This window comes from Stegostoma tigrinum, chromosome 1, assembly GCF_030684315.1.
Source record: "Stegostoma tigrinum isolate sSteTig4 chromosome 1, sSteTig4.hap1, whole genome shotgun sequence".
NCBI lineage: Eukaryota > Metazoa > Chordata > Chondrichthyes > Orectolobiformes > Stegostomatidae > Stegostoma > Stegostoma tigrinum.
The window spans coordinates 4,424,629-4,447,984 of record NC_081354.1 but is presented as its reverse complement, the minus strand read 5'-3'; the positions used below and the strand labels follow the sequence as shown (position 1 = coordinate 4,447,984).

Sequence of the window (23,356 nt, the reverse complement as noted above, 5' to 3'; positions counted from 1 at the left end):
CCACACTGTAGAGATTCTACAATTCTATGAAGATATAAAAAAGAGGAGAAAGTGGCTTTATTGTTGTGTGGCTGATTAGCCAATAATTTTTTTCCATGGGAAAAAGATGTTTTGAGTTATATTTCACCCATATGCTTAGATCAGAACTGACAAGGAAGATCCCGGTGACTGAGGATCTCAAGATCGCATCAATCTCCTACCTGCCCAGGCGTTTCCTTACTCATTTTGACAGGAGACACAGTGAAGATGGTTGGGGACTTTCAGAGTTGGTTGCTTTTGGTTTGTTTTGGGGAACATGATTCTACGCGCAAGGTGTACTTTGTACATTTCAGATCCCTGACTTTCCGGGTTTAATCTTTCACTCTTCAGAAACAGGAGCTTGAAGACAGTTCACCAGTCTCTGGTGACTGTCAACATACAGGCCAGGAAGATCCCAGACACGGTCTCTGGCTGGAGTTGCCAACCTTCCAGAATCTTCCAGGTTCCATGTGGCCAACCGGAAGGAAAAATGTCAGGAACAGAGAGTGTGTGTTCCCACTGCACGAAATAGGGGACAACAACCATCCTGGCTAATACGGAATAGACTTTTTTTTCTGATGGATCTTCCTAGGAATGAATGATCACTGGGTTCTCTATAACAGTGTTGTAGTTATTTGTACATTAAATAATTAGGATGAAAACACCCTCTCTCAGTTCAGTAATAAATGGATCAAATGCTGGAAGTATTTAGCACCTTGGGCAGCATCTGGTGGAAGCCCAGAGTCCAAGAACAGGGTGAGTGACCCAGGGTGGCGGTATCTTTGGCAGCTTCATTGCATTGCCCTCCCCATCATGATCATTTCCAGTTGGTTAAGAATGATTGTAGGTACAGGGAGGATGTTTCTTTGATTGTGAAGTCTTAAACCAGAGAGCACAGTTTTGGAACAGAATTTAGAGGCTATTAATCTAGAGACCCAGCTAATGTCTGGGGACCTGAGTTTGAATCCTGCCATGTCAGATAGTAGAATTTGAATTCAATGAAACAAAAGAGTCTAATGATGACCTTGGATCCAATGCCAATTGTTGGAAAAACCTATCTGGGTCACTAGTGTCCTTTTAGGGAAGGAAACTGCCATCCTTACCTGGTCTGGCCTACATGTGACTCCAGACTCACAGCAATGTGGTTGACTCTTAACTGCCCTCTGGGCAATTAGGGATGGGCAATAAATGCTGCCCTAGCCAGTGATGCCCTCATCCCGTGAATGAATTTTAAAAAAGACCATTTAGGACTGACATGAAGAAAGATTTCTTCACCCAGAGAGTGGTCAACCTATGGGATTCTCTACCACAAGAAGCTGTGCAGGTAAAGTCATGAAAAATATTCAAGAAAGAGACCGTTATATATTTAGATTTTAAAGGGTTCAAGTATTTTGGGGAGAAATGGAAATACAGCTTTGAGATAGAGGGTTGGCCTTGATCATATTGAGTGGCAAAGCAGACTCAATGGGTTGAATGGCCTCCTCCTGCTCCTAGTTTCTATGTTGCTATGAATTCTCAATGACAATGGACCCACCCAGTTGGGCAATCAAGCTGTCACTCTATTCACTTTACCCAAAGGAGATTCTTCCCGTACTCTCCAATAATGAACAAAACTTGTGATCTAGGACGGTGTGGTGAGCCAACCCAGTAGTTAAGCTCAAAAGCCAGACACTTACAATCTTTTTTTGCCTGCCTAACTCTATATTAGCACAGACTTCTCCCCCATGTATTTACCTATTTTACATTTCAATGTATCTATGCTGCCAGTCCCTGAGGTAGTGAGTTCCACACTCTCATCACTCTCTTCATAAATACATTTCTCCAGATTTCCTTCATGTTTGCGATTAACATCTCCATACAGCGCCTAATTTTGTCTCTCTTTCCCCATCACACCCAAACAGAAACATCTTTGCTTCGTGTCAAACACATTCATAATCTCGAAAACCCAACCATGAAATTATTTAACACTGAGAGTGTCTGTTCAGTCAGCTGTTTCTATTCACATGTCCCACTGCTCGTTCCTCATGTTTCTGTCAATGGCTTTTCCTTTCCAAGTATTTATCTAATTCACTTTTGAAAGTTTCTATTGAAACTGCTTCCACCACTTTTCCAGGCAGCGTGTCCCAGACCACAACAACTCACTGCCTTGTTTTGATTTAAATGCTCAGTTTCTCCCCGATACCTAACTGCTGAATTGCATTCTTTCCCAGATAACTGACGTCAACTTTGAAAATGTGAGTGAACGAACAGATGACAAAAATATCTTTAAAGACTCTACAGGAGGAGGGATTCTGGGAAAGAGCAATCTGGCAGCTTTGAAGAGCCCAGTCCTCATCCACTGGAATAATGGGAAGGTACTGTGGATTGTTTTGTGATCATCCTAAACTAAAATAGATTATCTGACCGTTGTGACATTGCTGTTTTTGGCGTCTTGCTGCACATAAATTGATGGCCATGCTTGTCTATATTATGACAATGGCTACGCTTCAAAAGGTGTTTCGTTTGATTTGTTTTCATTCATTATTGTCGCATGTACCTAGGTACAGTGAAAAATTTTGTTTTGCATGCAGTACAGGCAGATCATACCATAGAAAGTGCATTAGGGTAATAGAACAGAGTGAGGAATACAATATTACAGCCACAGAGACAGTGCACAGACAGCAAGCTCAACACTAAATTTCAAATTTGAGACAACCATTCAGAAGTCTAATACCAGAGGGGAAGAAGCCGTTCTTGAATCTGTTGGTATGTGTGTTTAAGTTTTTGAATCTACTGCCCAAGTGAAAAGGTTGGAAGAGATTATAAACAGGATGGGAGGGGTCTTTGATCATGTTCCTGCCTTCCCAAGGCAGTGAGGAGTATAGATGGAGTTAATGAATGGAAGGTTGGTTTGTATGATGGACTGGGCTACGTTCATTACTCTCTGTAGTTTCTTATGGTCCTGGGCAGCGCAGTTGCCGCACCTGCGCTAGATGCATCCAGATAGAATGCTTTCTATGGTGCATTGAGAAAAATTGCTAAGAGTCTTGCTGCAACATTCTTTGGGATGTGAAGTGAAAGGAACTATGTTGATGCAAGTCCATTTTCTCTTTTTTAAATTGCATCCCTCGTCATTCATTAATATGAGCAGCTTTGAAATCCTTTATTAAACTTAAGGCACTAATTGCAGTTGCAATGAAAAGCTCTAAAAGCTTTGGATGTATCTACAGGGATCGGGGAATCTTATAGAAACTTATCAGATATTAACCAGCCTAGAAAAGGTCCTGAGCAATATTGCAAACAATTGCAGCAGATCACATCTATAAAACAGGACTAGAACTGGAGAAAGAAAAAGTTAGGGTTAGATACTTAGAAGAACACTGCTATTTAAGGAGATTTTTCTTCTTTATTAATTCATGATCATTGCTAAGGCCAGCTTTTGTTACCCTCACTAATTGCTTTTGAGAAGGTGGTGGTGAACCAGCTAAAACTCGGCATTCTGCGTGGTATAGATCTGTCCATGGTGCTGTGGGAATGGCGGTCTGCTGTGACTCCTCAATGATGAAGCAGTGGTGCTATACTTACAAGGCAGGATGGTGTTTGACATGCAGGAGGACTTGCTGGTAGGTGATGTGCCTGTGTACTTGCTACCTTTGTCCTTCTAAGAGGTTGAATTTACAAGTTTAGACATAATCAAGATGTGGAATACATTGGATAAGCGACAGAAATTTGTAATGATTAAAAGCACCAGTTGGTTGACTTTGCAGGTGGTAATAGAGGTTGCTTCTCCTGGTCCATGCACAAGGGTTTTTTTTATAATTCATTCACAGGATTTGGCCATCTCTGGCCAATCCAGAATTTTATTGTCCACACCTTACTTCACTAGAGAAGGTTGTAAGAAGCTGTCTCCTTGTACTGCTGCAGTCCTTGCGGTGCTTAAAGGAAGGGTCATGTATTAGCCCTCTTACTCCATGGTGTAATTTTGTGAATGGATCAGATCTAGCTCTGCCAACAGTTACAAAGGTAATTTGTCAGCATGCGAATATACTTGCGGTTGCCAGGGACCCAATGGTACTTTGACCTCTTGATGGTCATTACGTCACTAACCTGTTTAAGGGGGAATGTCCACATTTAGAATAAACCAATTAAATTGTGACACAGTGGCTCAGTGACTATAATGCAGCCACAGGAATTTTGCTGACTGTGGGAGTGACACATGAATTCAGCCAACGATTTACTAGCAGCGGCCAAGAGAAGATAATACTTTACAATCACAAATGATATTGCAGGCCATAATCATGTATTTGAGAATGTAGTGGCCTACTGGTGCTGACAGTCGACTAGAAATCAATGGATACTGTCAAATGATCTGGGGGTTAGAGTTTAAATCTTACCAAGGCAGGTGGTAAGAGTCATAGAGCCATAAAGCATGAAAACAAAGCCTTCGGTTCAACTTGTCCATGCTGAACATGTTTCCCATTTGCCTGCATTTAGGTCCCCTCCCCCTAAACCTTTCATATTCATGGACCTATCCAAATACCTTTTAAATGCCATAACTGTACCTGCAACTTCCTCTGGCTGTTCATTCCAGATATGAACCACCCTCTGTGTGAAAATGTTCCCCCTCGGTCCCTTTTAAATCTTTCAACTTTCACTTTAAAATTATGCCCTCTTGAATTCTGCTGCCCAGGGAAAAAGAACTTTGCATTCACTTCATGATTTTATAAACCTCTGCAAGTCCCCCTTCAACATCCTATGATCCAGGGAAAAGAAGTCCCAGCCAATCCAATTCATAAAAATCTGGAAGTGAATGTTAGTCACAGTAATTGTATCATGGAAACCCATCTGCTCAGTTTGGTCACTGTCCGACTCTTGAGTGATTTAGAGACACGATTGGTATCGATGACAGGGGCAGTGGAAGGTCATGTGATGAGGCCTCCAGGAGTGCACCCAGCCAGAATTAGTGACCCAGCTGAATAGATAGATGTGAAACTTGCAGCTATGTTAGAGATCCCTTCTGGAGAGCTCACACTGAAACAATGCACTTCCACCTGTGTTATAATATTCCAGTAATCTACAGCAATTTGCGTGGTACCCATTCCAGTGAGTGGAATTCTAGCCTCTATTTTATAAATGAGTTTTACCTATTGTTGGAGTAATAACTTACAGGCTTCTGGATCAGAAGGGTGAGGGCAGTGGTTGAGAAGGATGTCCTCATGTTAACCTCATCCAGTGCAGGAATTGAACCCATACTGTTGCCAACCCCTTTGCATTGCAAACTAGATGACTGACCCTCATCTCAAGATCTCCAGCAATGCGGCTAACCCTAAACTACCACCGAAACACGGAGCAAGCCAGTTCAAGGGTAATTAGGGATAGGCAAAAAAACACACTAGCCTTGCTAGTGATGCCCCCATCTCACAAGAAAAGGCAAGCATTTTATTTATTCATTTGTGGGATGTGGGCATCGTTGGCTCTCCAGCACTTATTGCCCATTCCTAGTTGCCATTGAGAAGGTGGCGGTCAGCCGACTTTTTGAATAGCTGCAGTCTGACAATTAGTTTAATGTTTGTCCTAACAACCCTCTAGAATTGCCCTGCAGCTTCCAGGAGTTGAATATTGATTTCCAGGCTCTGACTTGAGCAAACAAAAAAACCCTAAGGGAGACAATTCATCAGAGTCTTCCAAAAAGTTGTCTACTTGTCTAAAAACAAATTGTAATTAGCGGACAAATGTATTCAAAAACAAATATTGGAGATAAGACCATTAAATGAAAGTGCAGAGTCATTCAGGCAGCAAAGATATTTCCTTGCTTCTGATTTGGCCATGGGAAGATGGGCACCATGATAATAGATAGACCACTGGAGGCAGTGTCGGGAGCAGGAGCAGCGGAGGTATGGTTAATGACCCAACTGAGTAGGTGGATGTGAAACTTGCAGCTATGTTAGATATCCCTTTTGGAGAGCTCACGCCAGAACAATGCGCTTCCTCCTCTGTTATAACATTCCAATAATCTGCAGCAATTTGCTTGGTACCCATTCCAGTGAGTGGAATTCTAACCTCTACTTTTTAAATGAGTTTTACCTATGCAAGAGTGATAACTTACAGGTTTCTGGGTCAGAAGGGTGCACTTTAATTCTGTGAATTATTGTAATGATCATTGTGAGATAAAGTCTTCCTTCATACACGGATGGCAATAGGGTTGTGCCTGAGTGTTGCTTAAGGTTCAGAGTCTAGAATCCTGGAGGCTGCGAGTAGAGATAGGACACCTTGGCAGTTCAAAAGTCATGGTCCTTATTCATAACCTTAATAAAAAGAAAACTGATAGATTTATCTGTGACTTTATACTCACTAGTTGTCAAATGCAGAGTAAAGTGCACCTTTGTGCGGTGAGTTGTCCTATCTTTCAGGTAGATGATACCTGATACCATAAATGTGCCATCACAACGTTCTTAATTGGAACAAGAGACCGGAAGTGATATTGAACTTGTTCAAGATGCTTGTCAGACCTTAACTGAAGTATTATGCATATTTGTGGGCATCACATTGTAGAAAAGATGTGAACATTACTGAAGAGAGTGAATAGGCGGTTTACAAGAATGGTTCCAGGAATAAGAAGTTTCAGTTATAAGAATAGATTGAAGAAGTTGGGCCTATTCACCTTGGGGAGAAGAAGACTAAGACAAAATTTGACAGAAATTTTCAGTAAATACAATGAGACCAGACAGACGGGAAGAAACTGTTCCTACTCATAACATGATCAAGAACTAGATTCCCATAGATTTTAAGCAATTTGCGAAAAAGCAAAAGTAAGTTGAGAAAAAAAAACTTTTTCATCCAGTGAGTAGCTAGGGCCTGGAATGCACTGGCTGGAAATGAAACGGAAGCTGGTTCAATTAGAAAGAAATAAGGTGCAGGGTTACAGGGGGAAAAAAGCAGGAGATTGGCATTGAGTAACGATGTTCATTTGAAGATCTGATGCAGTCATAATGAGCCAAATGATCTCCTGCACCAAAATACATCTGTGATTCTATGATAACAAAACCAAATTTTAATTGCATTAGGAGTGTGAGGGATTCTCCTCAGCAAACAATCACAAGGTTATTCCCTTATCTCACCCTCTCTGGGCTTTTCCAGGGAGGTGGAGCTGATTGTCAGGATGAGTTCCCAAATTTATAACATTATTTGGAGCCAGTCTTATGTTCAGAGGCTGAGCCCACTATTGCCCTGAGGTGTCCTGGATTTCTGTAGGAGGTGAACGACCTTTCTGTAGAAGTAGGAGCTGGAATAGGGCTATCGGATTAAGTATGTTGGCTGGAGATCCTGTAACTGGCTTTTTAACACAATTCATCATCAGCTTCCATGGCAAGAAACCAAATGGACCTGAAGGATTGGAGGAAAGACCAGCACAGATACAATGGCCTGAATGGACTCCATACCTCTAAGAGCCTGTGACTTTATATGTTCTTGTCTTCACAATCATTGGATGTTGCAAAATGCCTTATAACCAATGAATGTAGTGCAGTCACTGTAGGAAATATGGCAGTCAATTATTGCACAGCAAGCTCCCACAAACAGCAATGTGATAATGAATAGATAGTTTGTGGTAGTGCTGTTTGAGAGATAAATATAGGCCAGGACACTGAGGAGAACTTCCTTTTTCAGCATAATGGCACTGTCAAGGTTGAGTGAGCAGGCTTACAATCTCATTCAAGAGGAGGACCATTTTCCTTTGTTGTTTGAATTGTGGCGTTGTCAACATCTGTTGCCCATCCCTAATTGCCCTTGATCTGAATGGGCCATTTTCAGAGGGCAGTTCCAAGTTAACACATTGCTGTGGGTCAGGAGTGACAAATAGGTTAGACCAGGTTTAATTCCCTAAAGAACTTAATGAACTAAATGGGTTTTTACAGCAACCAATGGTCACCTCACCAACACTGACTCTGGCTTTTAATTCCAGACTTATTCATTGAAATCCGCCAGCTGCATGGACAGAACCTGTGTCCCCAGAGTATTCACTGGGCCTCTCCATTACTAAGCCAGTGATACTGCTACTTTGTCACTGCCTTCCCTAATGAGTGAGGAACAAGAAACACCCATCACCCCTTCCCCCTCCCCCTTCAAACCAATAATGGGGAACATGATACACCCATCTACCACCACCACCACCATCTCCCCCCCACCATACCAATAAGGTTTCTGGTCATATCCACCCCTAGCATTACATCCCAGGACCATAAAGTAACTAAATGTCCCTGCTCCCTCTCCTCATGCATCCTGGCCCATTCTGTGGGACCACACCCAGTGCTTTGTGCAGAACACAAACAGGAGGAGGTCATTTGGCATTTTTGACCTGTGCTTTCATTCAATTCAATCTTGGCTCCTCTGTTTTTAACTCTATTTATCTGCCTCGGTTCCATTCCTTTGAAGTAAGTCCATAGAAGCTAAGATCCTGTCACCTAGCCACCCTCGACTAACACATGCATAGTACTTGACACTGGGTCTGGTTCCCTCACAGTCAGCCCTCAGAGTGAGCAGAACCTCTGACACTTCTGTTGCTATCTGTCAGCCAGGGCTCCCTGATTGGACCAGTTTAACAGCCCAAATCAGGGAAATCATATTCTATAAGGTCCAGAAGATAGAACGGACTGCTCATGCTGGAAGTCAGAATCGATAAAATGTAGCAAAATGCCTTACAACCAATGAATGAAGCTCATTACAATCACTACACCTTTAAGTGACAATATACAGAAAAAAAGTAAATAAATAAACCATTGTATCTGAGATAATTGGAATAAATGCACAACACAACCCTATATTGAAGGGAACTACGTCATTTTTATAATGCAGACTGAAAGTTTTGGAGAAACGTAACAGGTATGGCTGTGGATGGAAAAACAGAGTTAATGTTTTCAGTCCAGCATGACTTCCATTTAAAACACTTTACACAAATTGTTAAGAAGGGGTTCCTCCCCATTTCTGCCTGCTTGCTCCTCAAAGATGTTGATTTATGCTGGAATACTATCCCAGAACAGCCAGTTTTCCAGTAACTCACTCAATTATCATATAAGGAGGCCATTCAGCCCACTGTGTTTGTGTCACAGCTTTTAAAGAGTCCCATTAGTCTGACCCTATTTTTTCCCCCACAAAACCCTGTAATTAAAAATAAAATTATTTTCAGGTATATATCCAATTCCCTTTCGAAAGTTATTGTTGAATCTGCTGCTTCACGCAGCACATCCCCCATCTTAAAATCTCATTGCATAGGAACAATTCCCCTTTTCTCAGCTTTAATATTTTTGATTATCCCCTTAAATCCATGTCCTCTAGCTACAAGCTCCAATTCCAGGGGAAACAAAATTCAATCCAACACAACAGAATCATGTGGATGTGGAGTTGATGGGCTGAATGGCCTCTTTGCACATCATAGCAATACTGTGATTCAGTGAGAACAATTCATGATCATTCAAATAACTAGTAAGTATATTATTCATCATCAGATTTACTCAACAATTTACAAAGCCCGATATTTCATCTGGTCCTTTGGTGGCCATAGATTCAACTGCTTGGGCCCTATGCTCTGGAATTCCCTTTCGAAGATTGTCTATCCCGCTCTCCTCCTTTAAGATGTCTGACATCATTGGCCAAGCTTTTAGTCACCTTGTCCTAATATCTCATTATGTGGATTGATGTCAAATTTAGCCTGATTTCACTCCTGGGGGCATTTTTAAAAAGTTAAAGGTGCTACAGAAACACAAGTAGTTGCTGTTGTTGAGGATTTTCCAAGTCTATTTCCAGCACCAGGTATGCTCTCTTCAACATTGATGTTTTCATTCTTCAGGTGAAGACCTTTTATTCATTTTCTAACGAACCGGTGATAATCCAGAACATCAAGAGAGGCCTCACCAGCCTGTTCCAAGTACAGCTCACAACGACCAGTCAGACCGAGGTAAACCTATCTTTATGAAACAGTTCTATATCTTTTAGGGTTGTGGTGGGTTTTGCAATTTCATGATTCATTGCAATTCACTATTCAAACTTGCTCCTGTATATACGCTATTTAATCTCATTAAATGTGTATTTCATGTTGGCTTCTTCTATTAAAAATAACAAATTTTTTCAGCATTTACTCTCTCCAACACTGACACGCTGTAGTAGCAATGCATACTAGCTGCAAGATACACTGCAGAGATTCACCAAAGATCCTCAGACAGCACCTTCCAAACCCACGACCACTTCCATCTGGTAGAACAAGGGCAGCCAATACATGGGAACACCATTCCCTGCAAGCTCCTTTCCAAGACATTCACCATCCTGACTTGGAAATATATCACTTTTCCTTCATTGTTGCGAGGTCAAAATCCTGGAATTCCCTTCCTAATGGCGTTGTAAGTGTACTTTCCAGTCGCTGTCTTCTGGAGGGCAATTAGGGATGGGCAATAAGTGCTGGCCTAGCCAGTGATGCCTACTATACTCCCTGTACACCCACAACTGTGTTGCCAAATTCCATCATGTACACCATCTATAAGTTTGCTGATAACACACTGCAGTGGGACAGATATCTAACAACGCTAGTCAAGAAACAAAAGGGAAATAGAGGACTTGTTGATGTGGTGCAAGGAGAACAACCTCTTTCTCAAAGTCGGCATTGATCACTGACTTCAGAGAGAAACAACGTGAATACATTGCCATCTGCAACCACGGAACTGAGGTCGAGAGGGTTGAGAGCATCAAATTCCTCAGAGTGACGATAACTGATGACCTGCCCTGGACTTCCTGCATAGGTCAAGAAAGTACAATAACGCCTCTTCTTCCTGAAATGGCTCAGGAAATTTGACATGCCCATAACGTCCCTCGCCAACTCCTACAGATGCACCATTGAAAGCAAACTGTCCGGGTGCGTAACGGCCTGGTATGGCAACTGCTCTGCCCAGGACCGTAAGAAACTACAGAACGTGGTGGGCATTGCCCAGATCATCACAGAAGCCAACCTCCCATCCATGGGTTCCATTGTCAAGACTTGTTGCTGTGGAAAGGCAGCCAACATAATCAAAGACCCGTCGCACCCCTGTCATGATCTCCTACAACCTCTTCCATTAGGCAGACGATACTAAAGCCTGTACACACGCACCAGCAGGGTCAGGAACAGCTTCTTCCTGGCTGTTATTAGACTGATAAGTGAACTGTTTACCCTCAAATAATGCTGATCTTGTTCAAGTTGATCATGGCTTGTGCATGCCCTGTGCAATGTAACCTCAATGCCTCTAGCTAAATCTTATTATAACCTCTCATCTGTACATCCTTACTTACTAAGATCTGCCTATACTGCTGGTAAACAAAGCTTTTCACTGTACTCCAGTGCACATGACAATAAATTAACCAATCAATCAATCAAGTAATCAAATCACAGCCCATGAATGAACGTGAAGAAAGTAAATTTGACACAAAAGCTACAACAGCAATAATCTTTACCATGTCTGCAGCTACTGATTGTGTGAGAGGACAAGACAACTGAAATGACTCACAAGCGATGGATGGAAGGAGTGGCCAGCTCCTGCATAGCAATACCTATCACAGCTGGGAACTGTCCAATGATAAACTTACTTGTTCTCTATTTGTTTATGACAAGGAAAGAATCGTATAGATGGGTATGCTGGGTGACCAGTGGAAAGGGTAATGTCGGTGGAGGGGAGTGAGATGGTTGAAGTTCATGAAGCCTCTATGGTTCTCCATAGAGTCATACAGCATGGTAACAGACCCTTCGGTCCAACCAGTCTATGCTGAACATACCCCAAACTAAATTACCCCCACCTGCCGGCTCCTGGCCCATATTCCTCCAAACCGTTCCTATTCACATATTTATCTACAAGTCTTTTAAACGTTGTAACTGTACCTGCATACACCACTTCCTATGGAAGTTCATTCCACATGCGAACGACCCTCTGTGTAACAATTTGCCCCTCATGTCTTTTTTAAAATCTCTCTCCTCTCACCTTAAAAATGTACCCCCTATTTCTTGAAATCTCCAATCCTATGGAAATGACAACTATCCTTACCTCTATCTATACCTGTCATTATTTTATAAACTTCTATCAACCTCCTATGCTCCAATCAAGAAAATTCCAGCCTATCCAGCCTTGCTCTGTAACTCAAACCTTCAATACCCGGCAATATTCTGGCAAATTTCTTCTGAACCCTTCCCGGCTTAATCATATCCCTCCTTTAACTGAGCAACCAGAACTGGACACAGTCTTCCAGAGGAAACCTCATCAATGTCCTGTACAACCTCAACATAACATCCCAATTCCTACGTTCAAAGGATGGAGCCATGAAGGCAAGTGTACCAAATGCCTTTTTAACCACCCTGTGTATATGTGATGTAAACTTCAAAGAATTATGTATCTGAACTCCTCGGCCCCTCTATTCTGCTTCATTACCCAAGATGGTGCCATTAATTATAAAACCCTACTATTGTTTGTTGTACCAAAATGCAATACTCACATTTATTCAGATTGAACTCCACTTTTTCAGCCCATTGACCCATTTGATCAACAGCCCTTTGTAATCTTAAAAAACCGTCTTCACTGCACTATGCCACCAATTTTAGAGTCAAACTTACTATGTTCCTGGGTATGGAAGGTTTGAGTTATAAGGAAGTGCTGGATAGGCTGGGACTTTTTTCACTGGAGGTTAGGAGGTTGAGAGGTGACCTGATAGAAGTTGATAAAATAATGAGGGGTACAGATAGAGTTAATGGTAGCTGTATTTTCCCTTAGGCTGGGGGATTTCAAGACTAAGGCGCACATTTTTAAATCACACTCCTCTCACGTTAAAGACATAAGAGGCAAATGTTTTACACAGAGGATGGTTCGCGTGTGGAATGAACTTCCTGAGGAAGTGGTGGAGGAAGTTACATGTAAAAGACATTTGGATTGATATATGAATAGGAAAGATCTGGAGAGATGTGGCCCAGGACCAGGCAGGTGGGATTAGTTTAGTTTGAGATTATGTTTGGCATGGACTGGTTGGACCAAAGTGTCTGTTTCTGTGCTGTATGATTCTATGACTACTTACCATGCCTTCTATATTCTCATACAAATCGTTTATATAAATGACAAACAAAAGAGGAGCCAGAACGGGTCCCTGTGGAACACTGCTGGTGACAGGCCACTTGTCTGTAAAGCAATCCTCCACCACCATACTCTGTCTCCCGCCATTAAGTCAATTTTGTATCCAATTGGCAAGATCACCCTGAATCTCATGTGATCCACCTTTACTAATTAGACTATCGTGTGGAACCTTGTCAAGGCCTTTACTAAACTCTAAATCAACACTGGCTACTACACTGCCATCATCAATCTTTTTGGTAACTTCCTCAAAAAATTCAATCAAGTTTTTGAGATATGGTTTTCCTTGCAGAAAACCATGCTGACTATCCCTAATCAATTTTTGCCTCTCTAAATGTCCATAAATCCTATTTTTTATTATCACCTTCAACAATTTATCCACAACTGATGTCAGACTCACTGGTCGTAGTTCTCCGGTTTCTCCTTACAACTTGCTTAAGCAAAGTTACAACATTAGCCACCCTGCAGTCATCGGCCCCTCACCTGTAGTTTTAGATGATGCAAATATTTCTGCAAGGGGTTTGCAATTTTCTCCTTTACTTCCCACAACATTCTCTGATCAGGTCCCAGAGATCTATCTACCTTTATATTCTGTAAGATCTCCCAAACCTCCTCTTCTGTAATGTGAACTGTTTTTAAAACATCCGAGTTTATTTTTCAGCATTCTCCAGACTCCATTTCTTTCTCTATGGTAAAAACTGACACAAAATGTAATTGGAGTGGGCAACCTACTGTGAAGATTTTGAAAATGAATTATCTCCTCCATTTTTAATTATCTTATTTTGTACTTCTAGTCTTTCTTTCCATCTTATCTTACAACTTTTTCTCATTCCACAATCTTCTCCTCTTCTCCCTTACTGCTTCCAGTTTGTCTCACATTTCAACCATATGTTCACCAGGTTGACATCTCTGGGAAGTGCAAAGTGAATTACCAGGCCCATGACAACAAGGTGACCAAAGTGAAATTATTGGACAGTTGCAAAGGAGTTCAGAGAGGATTCACCAGTCACAGCAAGGTCAGTATTAAGATGACATCCAGCACTTCGATCCCCACAGTGATCAATGGTTCACTGATATCTGCAGGTGTGTCTATGAATAGAGAAGCCAGGAAGAATTGTGTGGAGTTGCATCAAGTTTACAATGCGGAGACAGGTCATTCAGACTATCTGCTCCACGCAGTGTCTCTTCTCCAGATAAGCCTACTCACATTTTACTTCATTAGCTATCTCCCTGCTCCCATCTCCCTCTTGTCCTTAACCAGAGGCAGGTGGAAGCAGATTCAATAGGAACTTACCGAGGGAATTGGAGAAATATTTGCAAAGGAAGGAAGACCAAAGGGAAAGGGTGGAAGATTGTGGCCAATTGTGTATGTGAAAATCCTGTGTACATGTGTCAGTGTGTGTGAGAGAGTCTCTGTGTGTACATGAATGTATGTGTGAATGTGAGTATGTGTCTGTGTGTGTAAATACCCTGTGTGCAGCAAGTGGTATATTGGCCTTCATTGTGAGAGATTTTGAGTACAGGAGCAGGGATGTGTTGTTGCAGTTGTACAGGGCCTTGGTGAGGCCACATCTAGAACATCGTGTGCAGTTTTGGTCTCCTTTTCTGAGGAAGGATCCTCTTGCTCTCGAGGGAGTGCAGTAAAAGTTCACCAGGCTGATTCCAGGGATGGGGGACTGATGTATGAAGAGAGATTGACCAGGTTAGGATTGTTTCAGATAAATAAGGGGGTATCTCATTTAGGTTTGTATAATTTTAACAGGACTGGACAGGGTAGATGGAGGGAGGAACAAAAACAAAGTTGCTGGAAAAGCTCAGCAGGTCTGGCAACATCTGTGAAGGAAAAAACAGAGTTAAAATTTTGGGCCCAGTGACCCTTACTCAGAACTGATGGTGGCTGGGAAAACGTCAGTTTATATGCAAAAAATAGGGAAGTGGGTGGGGTAGGGAGTAAGCGATAGGATAGAGCCCAAAGAGAGAGAAAGACAGTTGGACAGACAAAGGAGTTGCTAACGATCAGGCTGGGAGGGTGAATAGTTGTTAATGGGGACTGTTCATGATTAATAACAGGGGGTGTGTAAAGGCAGTCTATGTGGTAACAAGGCCTGGTGTGTGGGGTAGGTGGCTGGGACATGGAAGAGTTTAGGCCCTAAAATTATTGAACTCAGCTGTAAGGTTCCCAAATGGAAAATGAAATGTTGTTCTTCCAGCTTGCGCTGAGCTTTGCTGGAACACTGCAGCAAACCAGAGACAGATGTTGGCCAGGGAACAGGGTGGTGCGTTAAAGTGGCAATCAACAGGTAGTTCAGAGTCTTTTCTGCGAGCAGAACGTAGATGTTCTGCAAAGCAGTCGCCAAGTCCGTGCTTTGTTTTCCCAATGTAGAGGAGACCACACTGTGAGCAGATTCTGGTCCACACTGGGTAAATGAAGTGTAGACTTGGCGATGATGAAGCAGTGAGCATGAAAGAAGAAATTACACTTCTTTTCTTTTGAGATAAATTAGTTCCTGCATATGATTTATTAAAATAATACACCCAACTTTGATTAAAGCAAAGGAAATGATTCCCGCTTCATGTTTGCCGTTTGTATTAAATTGGATGACAAATGACTTGCTTCTACTTTTGGTTATTTTCAATTAACCAGTTTGAACATGTTATGACACACTTCCAACACAGGTAGGTCTTGAACACGGGCCTTCTAATCCAGAGGTAGGGACGCTGCTAATGCATCGCAAGAGTCCTAGAATTTGCATTTTTTGTTGAGCTGTGATGACCACTTGAGTTTTCGTTAAAGGTTTTGACTTTGAGGGATCAACACCAGTCATTTATTTACAATGAGGATCACTGACCGTGATGGAAGAGCTATATTCAAGGTGAGAGAGTGAAAGGATATTGTACTGTTATGCATTTTAATGCTGATTTTAATTTTTTAGGTATTAGGCGTCAATACAACATCAACATCAGCTAGCATTTATCTACTGGAGAAGAATCTCATTCGTTCTGTACTGTCTGAGGAACATATCCTGGTTTCACTCAATCTACGGCAAGAATTGGCAGCCAAAGTTTTATCAACGTGAGTTCACAATGTTGATACTTGAACAAAGGGGAGACTTGCATTTATATAGTGCCTTTCTCAAACCCAGGATGTCCCAAAGCACTTTACAGCCAATTAAATAATTATTGAAGGTGTTGTCATGGCTGTAATGTAAATAATAGAGTCAAACATGCACCAAAATTCACCTATTATAGAGTCTAACATTACAACACTGAAACTTGAGAAAGGCAGAAAAGATTGATCATTTCAAGATTATCACTTGTAGGCAATAAACTGAAATGTCTTTTCTAAGCCATCTTTTCACATTGAAATGGGGAAAAGCATGGGGAATATGCCTGTCAAACATTGCAGCATGGTGTATTTCTGCCGGAAACTGAAGGGCATGTGGAAAACCCCTCACGTTAAAACTATTTCATTCACTTTATAGGCAGAGGCTGGAGTTTCAGTTGACAAAGACTGGACCTAAACAAATCCAAGCAGAACAAATTAGCAGTGTTGTTAATTCTGTGAATCCTGAATTTGTGTCCATCCCTCTGACCTCAGCAGCAGTCAAAGCAACGTGCAAAGGTTGCCCTTCAGTAAGTAGTCAAAACAGTTCTAATGTTCTTTTGCTGATGTTTGAGAATTAATTTTGCATGTTAAGTTAGTTCTGAAGAATATTTTTTCCATATTTTGTAGCCTGCATAAAAAAAGCATTTCCAATTCAAAGAATTATAGAATCCACATTGTGTGGAAGCAGGCAACTCAGCCCATCGAGTTTACACTGCCCCTCCGAAGAGCATTTCAGCCAGACCCTATCCCTGTAACCCTGCGTTTCCTATGGCCAACCCACCTAGCCGGCACGTCCCTTGACACTGTGGGAAATTTAGCCGTGAGCAGAATTCTTATTGGCCGTCCCTTCATATCGAGGATGTTCCTTTCAGTGGATAATTTCGGGAGAAGCAAGGTGTTTCTTTTTGGAACGGCTTTGGAGCCCTGTCTTGGTTATACTTACTCTTCCACTTTCAGGCCATCAGTCCTCAGCCAGTCATCTGGAGACTGTTGTAGATGTCCTGTATTTCTGTCTCTCTTGCCATTCCCTTTTTCTCAGTCACTGCTCTTGTTAATTGGAAGCTCTTGATATAATTTTAGATGATGAACTGCCATTGTGGACAGGATAATCCTGTGCCTTACGAGGGTTAAGTTTGTATTTTTCTCTCTCTGTTGGCAGCTTATTGACTATTGGAAGACCATCCGGAAAGAACTGGAGCCTGAGAACCTTGCAAAAGCCTCTGCCACTAGGAGTTTCCTATTGCTGGTTCAGGCTTTGAGAAAAGCCAAGAAGGAAGATATCCTGAAAGTCCTGAGAAGTGAGAATGACAGCATACTGTGAGTCACACTCTTACTCACTGCTCTAAGACAATTTCAGATTTTGAGGATGGACTTGGTGAATCAATTTGCCAAGGACACAAAAGTCAGGAAGGAGGCAGATAACAAGGACCGTCGTAAAGGACAAGCGAGTAGTGGAGAAATGTAGGGAGATAATAGGAACTGCAGATGCTGAAGAATCCGCGATAACACAGTGTGGAGCTGGACGAGCACAGCAGACCATGCAGCATCTTAGGAGCAGAAAAGCTGGCGTTTTAGGCCTAGACCCTTCATCAGAAATGGAGAGGGAGAGAGGGTTCTGAAATAAATAGGGAGAGAGGAGGAGGCGGATCGAAGATGGATAGAGGAGAAGACAGGTGGAGAGGAGACAGACAAGTTAAAGAGGCGGGGATGGAGCCAGTAGAGGTGAGTGTAGGTGGGGAGGTAGGGAGGGGAGGGGAGGACAGACAGGTCAAGGGGGTGGGATGAGTGTAGCAGGTAGGAAATGGGGGTGCAACTTGAGGTGGGAGGAGGGGATAGGTGAGAGGAAGAACAGGTTAGGGAGGCAGGGAGGAGCTTGGCTGGTTTTCGGATGCAGTGGGAGCAGGGGGAGATTTTGAAGCTTGTAAAGTCCACATTGATATCATTGGGCTGCAGGGTTCCCAGGCTGAATATGAGTTGCTGTTCCTGCAATCTCCAGGAGGCATCATTGTGGCACTGCAGGAGGCCCATGATAGACATGTCGTCTAAGGAATGGGAGGGGGAGTTGAAATGGTTCACGACTGGGAGGTGCAGTTCAGTGAGACTTTTGGATTAAAACAGAAATTGCTGGAGACACCGAGCAGGTCTGGTGGCATCAGTGGAGAGAAAGTAGAGTTAACTTTTCAAGTCCAGTGACGTTTCCCCCAAACCTTGCAGGACTCTGCAGGCTTTAGGACTCAACAATTTTAGGGCTTGAGCATCTTCTTTCATGTCCTTTACCCATCCCCACACTCCAGGTCCTCTCATGACATGGACTGCTTTTAGCACAGCCAAACCTACTTTCATCTACACATGGTCCCCATTATCACCTCACAAGCTTCTCTTCTTCCTGTTCTGAAGAAGGGTCATACTGGAATCAAAAAACTCTGTTTTCTGTCTCCACAGATGCTGTCATGACCTGCTGAGTACGTCCACAATTTCTGTTTTTGTCTGATTCCCAACATCCACAGCTCTTTGTTTTATTTCATAACAGGCATAAAACTAACAAACACAATTACAGATACTAATTTAATCATTTTCTTCATCTGTTTCTTATGCCCCCACCACCTTGATCCAATAATGACCCTAAGACTGAAGTCAAATGAATTGAATGAAAGAGTTGTAATAGCAGATTGTCACTGTGGAGCACAGAGATTGGGAATAAGCCCATTCACAGGACAGGAGTAGCTTTGAATCAAAGTTTAACACCCTTTAGTTTGTTGATTAAGGGGACTTTTATTTATCAGCTAATTGTCTTAAAGTAAAAGTAGAGAAAATAGTAAGTGAAACTTGGATAACAAGGTGTGGAGCTGGATGAACACAGCAAACGAAGCAGCATCTTAGGAGCAGGAAAGCTGACGTTTCGGGCCGAGACCCTTGGGTCTAGGCTGGAGACGTTAGCTTTCCTGCTCCTCTGATGCTGCTTGGCCTGCTGTGTTCATCCACCTCCACACCTTGTTATCTCAGATTCTCCAGCATCAGCAGTTCCTATCATCTCTAAGTGAAACTTGGAGCTGGCCGTTCTGGTTGAACTCGTCTTGCATACACTAATATGGAACTCACAGTTTGAATCAGTGCCATTGTTTCCAAGTTTTACTTGTGGTCTTTGCCCAGTTGACCACTGCTGGCACTTGTAGTATTTGCCATTTTGCCAACATGTGGTTGTTTGTGCAACTAGGGCAACAGGTAGATGATTGGTTCGAGTTAATTAATTGATCTGTCTGTGTTGAAGAATTCAATATTTCTTAAATTTGATCTGAATAGTTCCTGAATACAGTATAACTGTGTGACTGTGGACAGAGTAGAAGCGATTACTCAACGTAAAGTTGGAACTTTGGAAGTTGATGTCCACCCCTCAGATCTGTGATGAATTGCGCTCATCCAGTTGCTGTTCAATCTTTCGATTACAGTCCACAGCTAGTTGATGCAGTGACCTCAGCTCAGACCACAGCTTCATTGGCAGCGATGTTGGAGTTCTTAGATTTCGGAAATGACAGCAGCACCATCTTACAGGAAAGGTTTCTGTACGCTTGTGGCTTTGCTTCTCACCCCACTGAGGAATTATTGAAAGCGTTAATGGTGAGCATTTCAGCCTGAGAATTGAGATATCGCCATATCAGCATGATTTTTAAAAAATGGTACTTCTTTTAGTTATGTCCTCTTCCTGTCCTGATGCAATAACTCTCAGTGGGATGAAGCTCTGTGCATTATCCAAAGGGTCATTCTGCATCAGGACAGTAAGGCCAACGTTATGTGTATTGCTGCCAACGGACATCGTGAAATGAGTACAAGGCAATGCCTGTGGCTTTTTGCTTGAGCAATAGATTCAGTAAGTCTGAAAAACAAGTCCCAGAATATCAAAAGGCCATCAAAGAGTGGCAGAGATTGAAAAATATGACTTGAGTCCTGCCATTGAGGTACGGCCGCACATGGTTCTCTTTACAGTAGGAAGCAATCAGAGATGGGAGCTCTGGCTCTGAGTCATTAGGGATGATTGTAACCAACAGTCCAAACATGGAGCCTTTACCCAGTTAAGGTAGAGTGGGAATGCCAACTACTCAAACCCAGCCTGCTCCAAGAGGATGAATGATCAAAATGACATGGGGAAGGGAGAGCTTTAACCCTCACTTTCCAGTTTACTATCATGCAAGACTCGATAAGATCAAGACATGGTATTTAGAGATATGCAGACACAGGGCAGCCATAATCTCTCCATCAAAGAGATATTAAAGGGTATGAGGGGAGAAAGCCCAAGTGGGTAAACCTTTCAGTCATTCATGGGACATGGGAATCACTGGTTGGATTGGCATTTTTGCCCATCCCCAGTTGAGAAGGGATATAGAGCACCTTGATGAATAGCTGCAGTCCACGTGGTGTGGGTATAGACATGCTACTTTTAGGGACAGAATTACTTGTATATCATTTCCCATTTTCAATATTGAAGAAACATATTTTTCGAAGGAAGTTCTAAGGCTTTGAGATGCGCAGGTAATTCCTGGGAGGGCATCATTGTGAGTGATAACATTTGTCAGTCTGAGGGGCTCTTGTGGTGATCAACCATGTTTCTTACATCAAATGCGAAGTAAAACCTGGATTGGTAAACAGCATTCACTAAATGAATATAGTAGGTGAAGCTTGGAACTGACAGTACTGGTTGAAGTGGTCTAGCGTACATTAATATGGAATACATGGTTTGGACCGGTGCTGTTGTTCCCAAGTTTTACTTGTGGCATTTACCCAGATGACCACTGCTGTCACTTTATGATATCTGCCACCATTACCAGCATGTAGTTGTTTGAGATAGCTCTCTGCCATCAATGCCACTGTGTTTTTGTTTTCTTTTGTTTTGGGTCTATGTAGTGGTTGATGTTAGAGGATAGAACAAGGTAGAGTATCTACAGAACAGACACTGTTCTTAGATTACAAAAAGTTTTATTGCATGATAGTAATAAGTACAGCTACATTTGGTCTCACAGAACCTTAAGCAGCTGATACAGATATATCTACTCCATCTGAAAGCGAAAATAGAGCCCTCGTCTCCACCCACAGGCTGCGTGTGACTGCAGTAGAATGGATGAAGCCAATCGGACATGAATATTAACTCTTTCAGAACTATGACCCGATATAATATAATAAAATGTGAGGCTGGATGAACACAGCAGGCCAAGCAGCATCCCAGGAGCACAAAAGCTGACGCTTCGGGCCTAGACCCTTCATATAATATTACTAGTTTGTCCTCCAAGCAGGAGACTTGCTTTTGTAACTTGTGTTCCATGATAATAATCTTAACCATCCTAGTGTGTTATTGACTGTTACATGTTTGCTTCCACCTAGTTTTTATTTTATGATGACTACCACTGCCTTTCACACCAAGAGTTTTCCTTGTCCCTGGTCTGTCACAGGATAAACTTAGTGGAAATATCAAGAGCAATGATATCCGAGAAACAACTGTGATTATCATCGGGGCACTCATCAGAAAATTCTGCCAGAAAGGACGGTGTGAACTGCCGGTGAGTACAGGTACAACCAGTCAGTCTCCTGCCTTTCGTTTATATACAATTCTGTTCAATATACAACACAGCAAGAGGCATTCAGCCCACTTGTCAGGGCCAGCATTTACAATCCAGATGAACCTCCTGCCACCAGTCTTTATGTGATCCCATCACCATATCCTTCTATTTCTTTCTCCCTCCTGTCTAAGGAGTTTTCCTGTAAACATATTTTTACCAATTGACAACCATGCCATGTGAGAACGGTATGGACATTTCCCACAATGCCCTCGTCTCTGCGGTAAAGAGGTTTCTCCTGATTGGCTTTATGAGACAGTACCTCGTATTTATGGTCTAAATATGGAACTCACCCCAGAAGAGGATCGTGCAGGAGTTTGGGGCCTGACTGTGCCCCCATAGAACGCGCACACACAGACACACGCCTACACACACACCTGATCAGACTAGATTAACAATCCCAATCAGGGAACTCATATTCTGTGAGATCCACCTGGCTAACCTCCTTCCAATTACTACAGTATTGAACACTGCCCTCTATTTACTGGTGCCTCCCCAGGCCATGTACAATCAGTGATCTCTCAAATCAAACCCATGAAAACATTCTGTAATTTTAAAAACCTCAATAATCTCCACCTTTCTCTTTTCTAGAGAAATGAGCTCTGGCCTTTCCTGATAGTTTTACCTCTCGGTCCTGGGCTTGCTACATTGATGGTAGCGAGGTATACACATCAGGGTCATGTGGGCGCTGGGTGGAGCAATGGGCAGGAAGTCACTGGAAAAGAAGCCTGTTTCTATGCAGTTTAACTGAAAGAGGGTTATGTGGCTTCCTCTACATTGGGGAAACCAAGCGGAGGCTTGGGGACCGCTTTGCAGAACACCTCCGCTCGGTTCGCAATAAACAACTGCACCTCCCAGTCACAAACCATTTTAACTCCCCCTACCATTCTTTAGATGACATGTCCATCATGGGCCTCCTGCAGTGCCACAATGATGCCACCCGAAGGTTGCAGGAACAGCAACTCATACTTGGGAACCCTGCAGCCCAATGGAATCAATGTGGACTTCACAAGCTTCAAAATCTCCCCTTCCCCCACCGCATCCCAAAACCAACCCAGCTCGTCCCCGCCTCCCAAACCTGTTCTCCCCTCCTCCCACCTCAAGCCGCACCTCAATTTCCTACCTACTAACCTCATGCCGCCTCCTTGACCTGTCCATCCTCCCTGGACTGACCTGTCCCCTCTCTACCTCCCCTCCTATACTCTCCTCTCCACCTATCCTCTTTTCTCTCCATCTTCGGTCCACCTCCCCCCTCTCCCTATTTATTCCAGAACCCTCTCCCCGTCCTCCTCTCTGATGAAGGGTCTAGGCCCGAAACGTCAGCTTTTGTGCTCCTGAGATGCTGCTTGGCCTGCTGTGTTCATCCCGCTTCACACTTTGTTATCTTGGATTTGAATTCCGCCCTTGACTGCTATTCAAATGTGGCCATTTCCCCTCTAGTTTTCTTTTGCCAGGCTGTTTGAGCGGCAGAATGAATGAAGTTACATTTATGTAGCATGTTTCACTACCTTTGAACATCTCAA

The 23,356-nt window shown here is 42.7% G+C and overlaps 1 protein-coding gene across 1 annotated transcript in view; it reads left to right on the top strand.

Moving 5' to 3' along the window:
* Positions 1 to 23,356, top strand: part of mttp (microsomal triglyceride transfer protein) — a 54,396-nt gene that overhangs the window by 11,184 nt on the left and 19,856 nt on the right. Inside the window, exons 3-10 of the mRNA XM_048527808.2 lie at positions 2,229 to 2,372; positions 9,839 to 9,946; positions 14,024 to 14,140; positions 16,058 to 16,197; positions 16,607 to 16,757; positions 17,390 to 17,547; positions 19,677 to 19,845; positions 21,669 to 21,776. Of these exons, the coding sequence (XP_048383765.1) occupies positions 2,229 to 2,372; positions 9,839 to 9,946; positions 14,024 to 14,140; positions 16,058 to 16,197; positions 16,607 to 16,757; positions 17,390 to 17,547; positions 19,677 to 19,845; positions 21,669 to 21,776 (1,095 nt within the window). The remainder of the gene's footprint in view (positions 1 to 2,228; positions 2,373 to 9,838; positions 9,947 to 14,023; positions 14,141 to 16,057; positions 16,198 to 16,606; positions 16,758 to 17,389; positions 17,548 to 19,676; positions 19,846 to 21,668; positions 21,777 to 23,356) is intronic.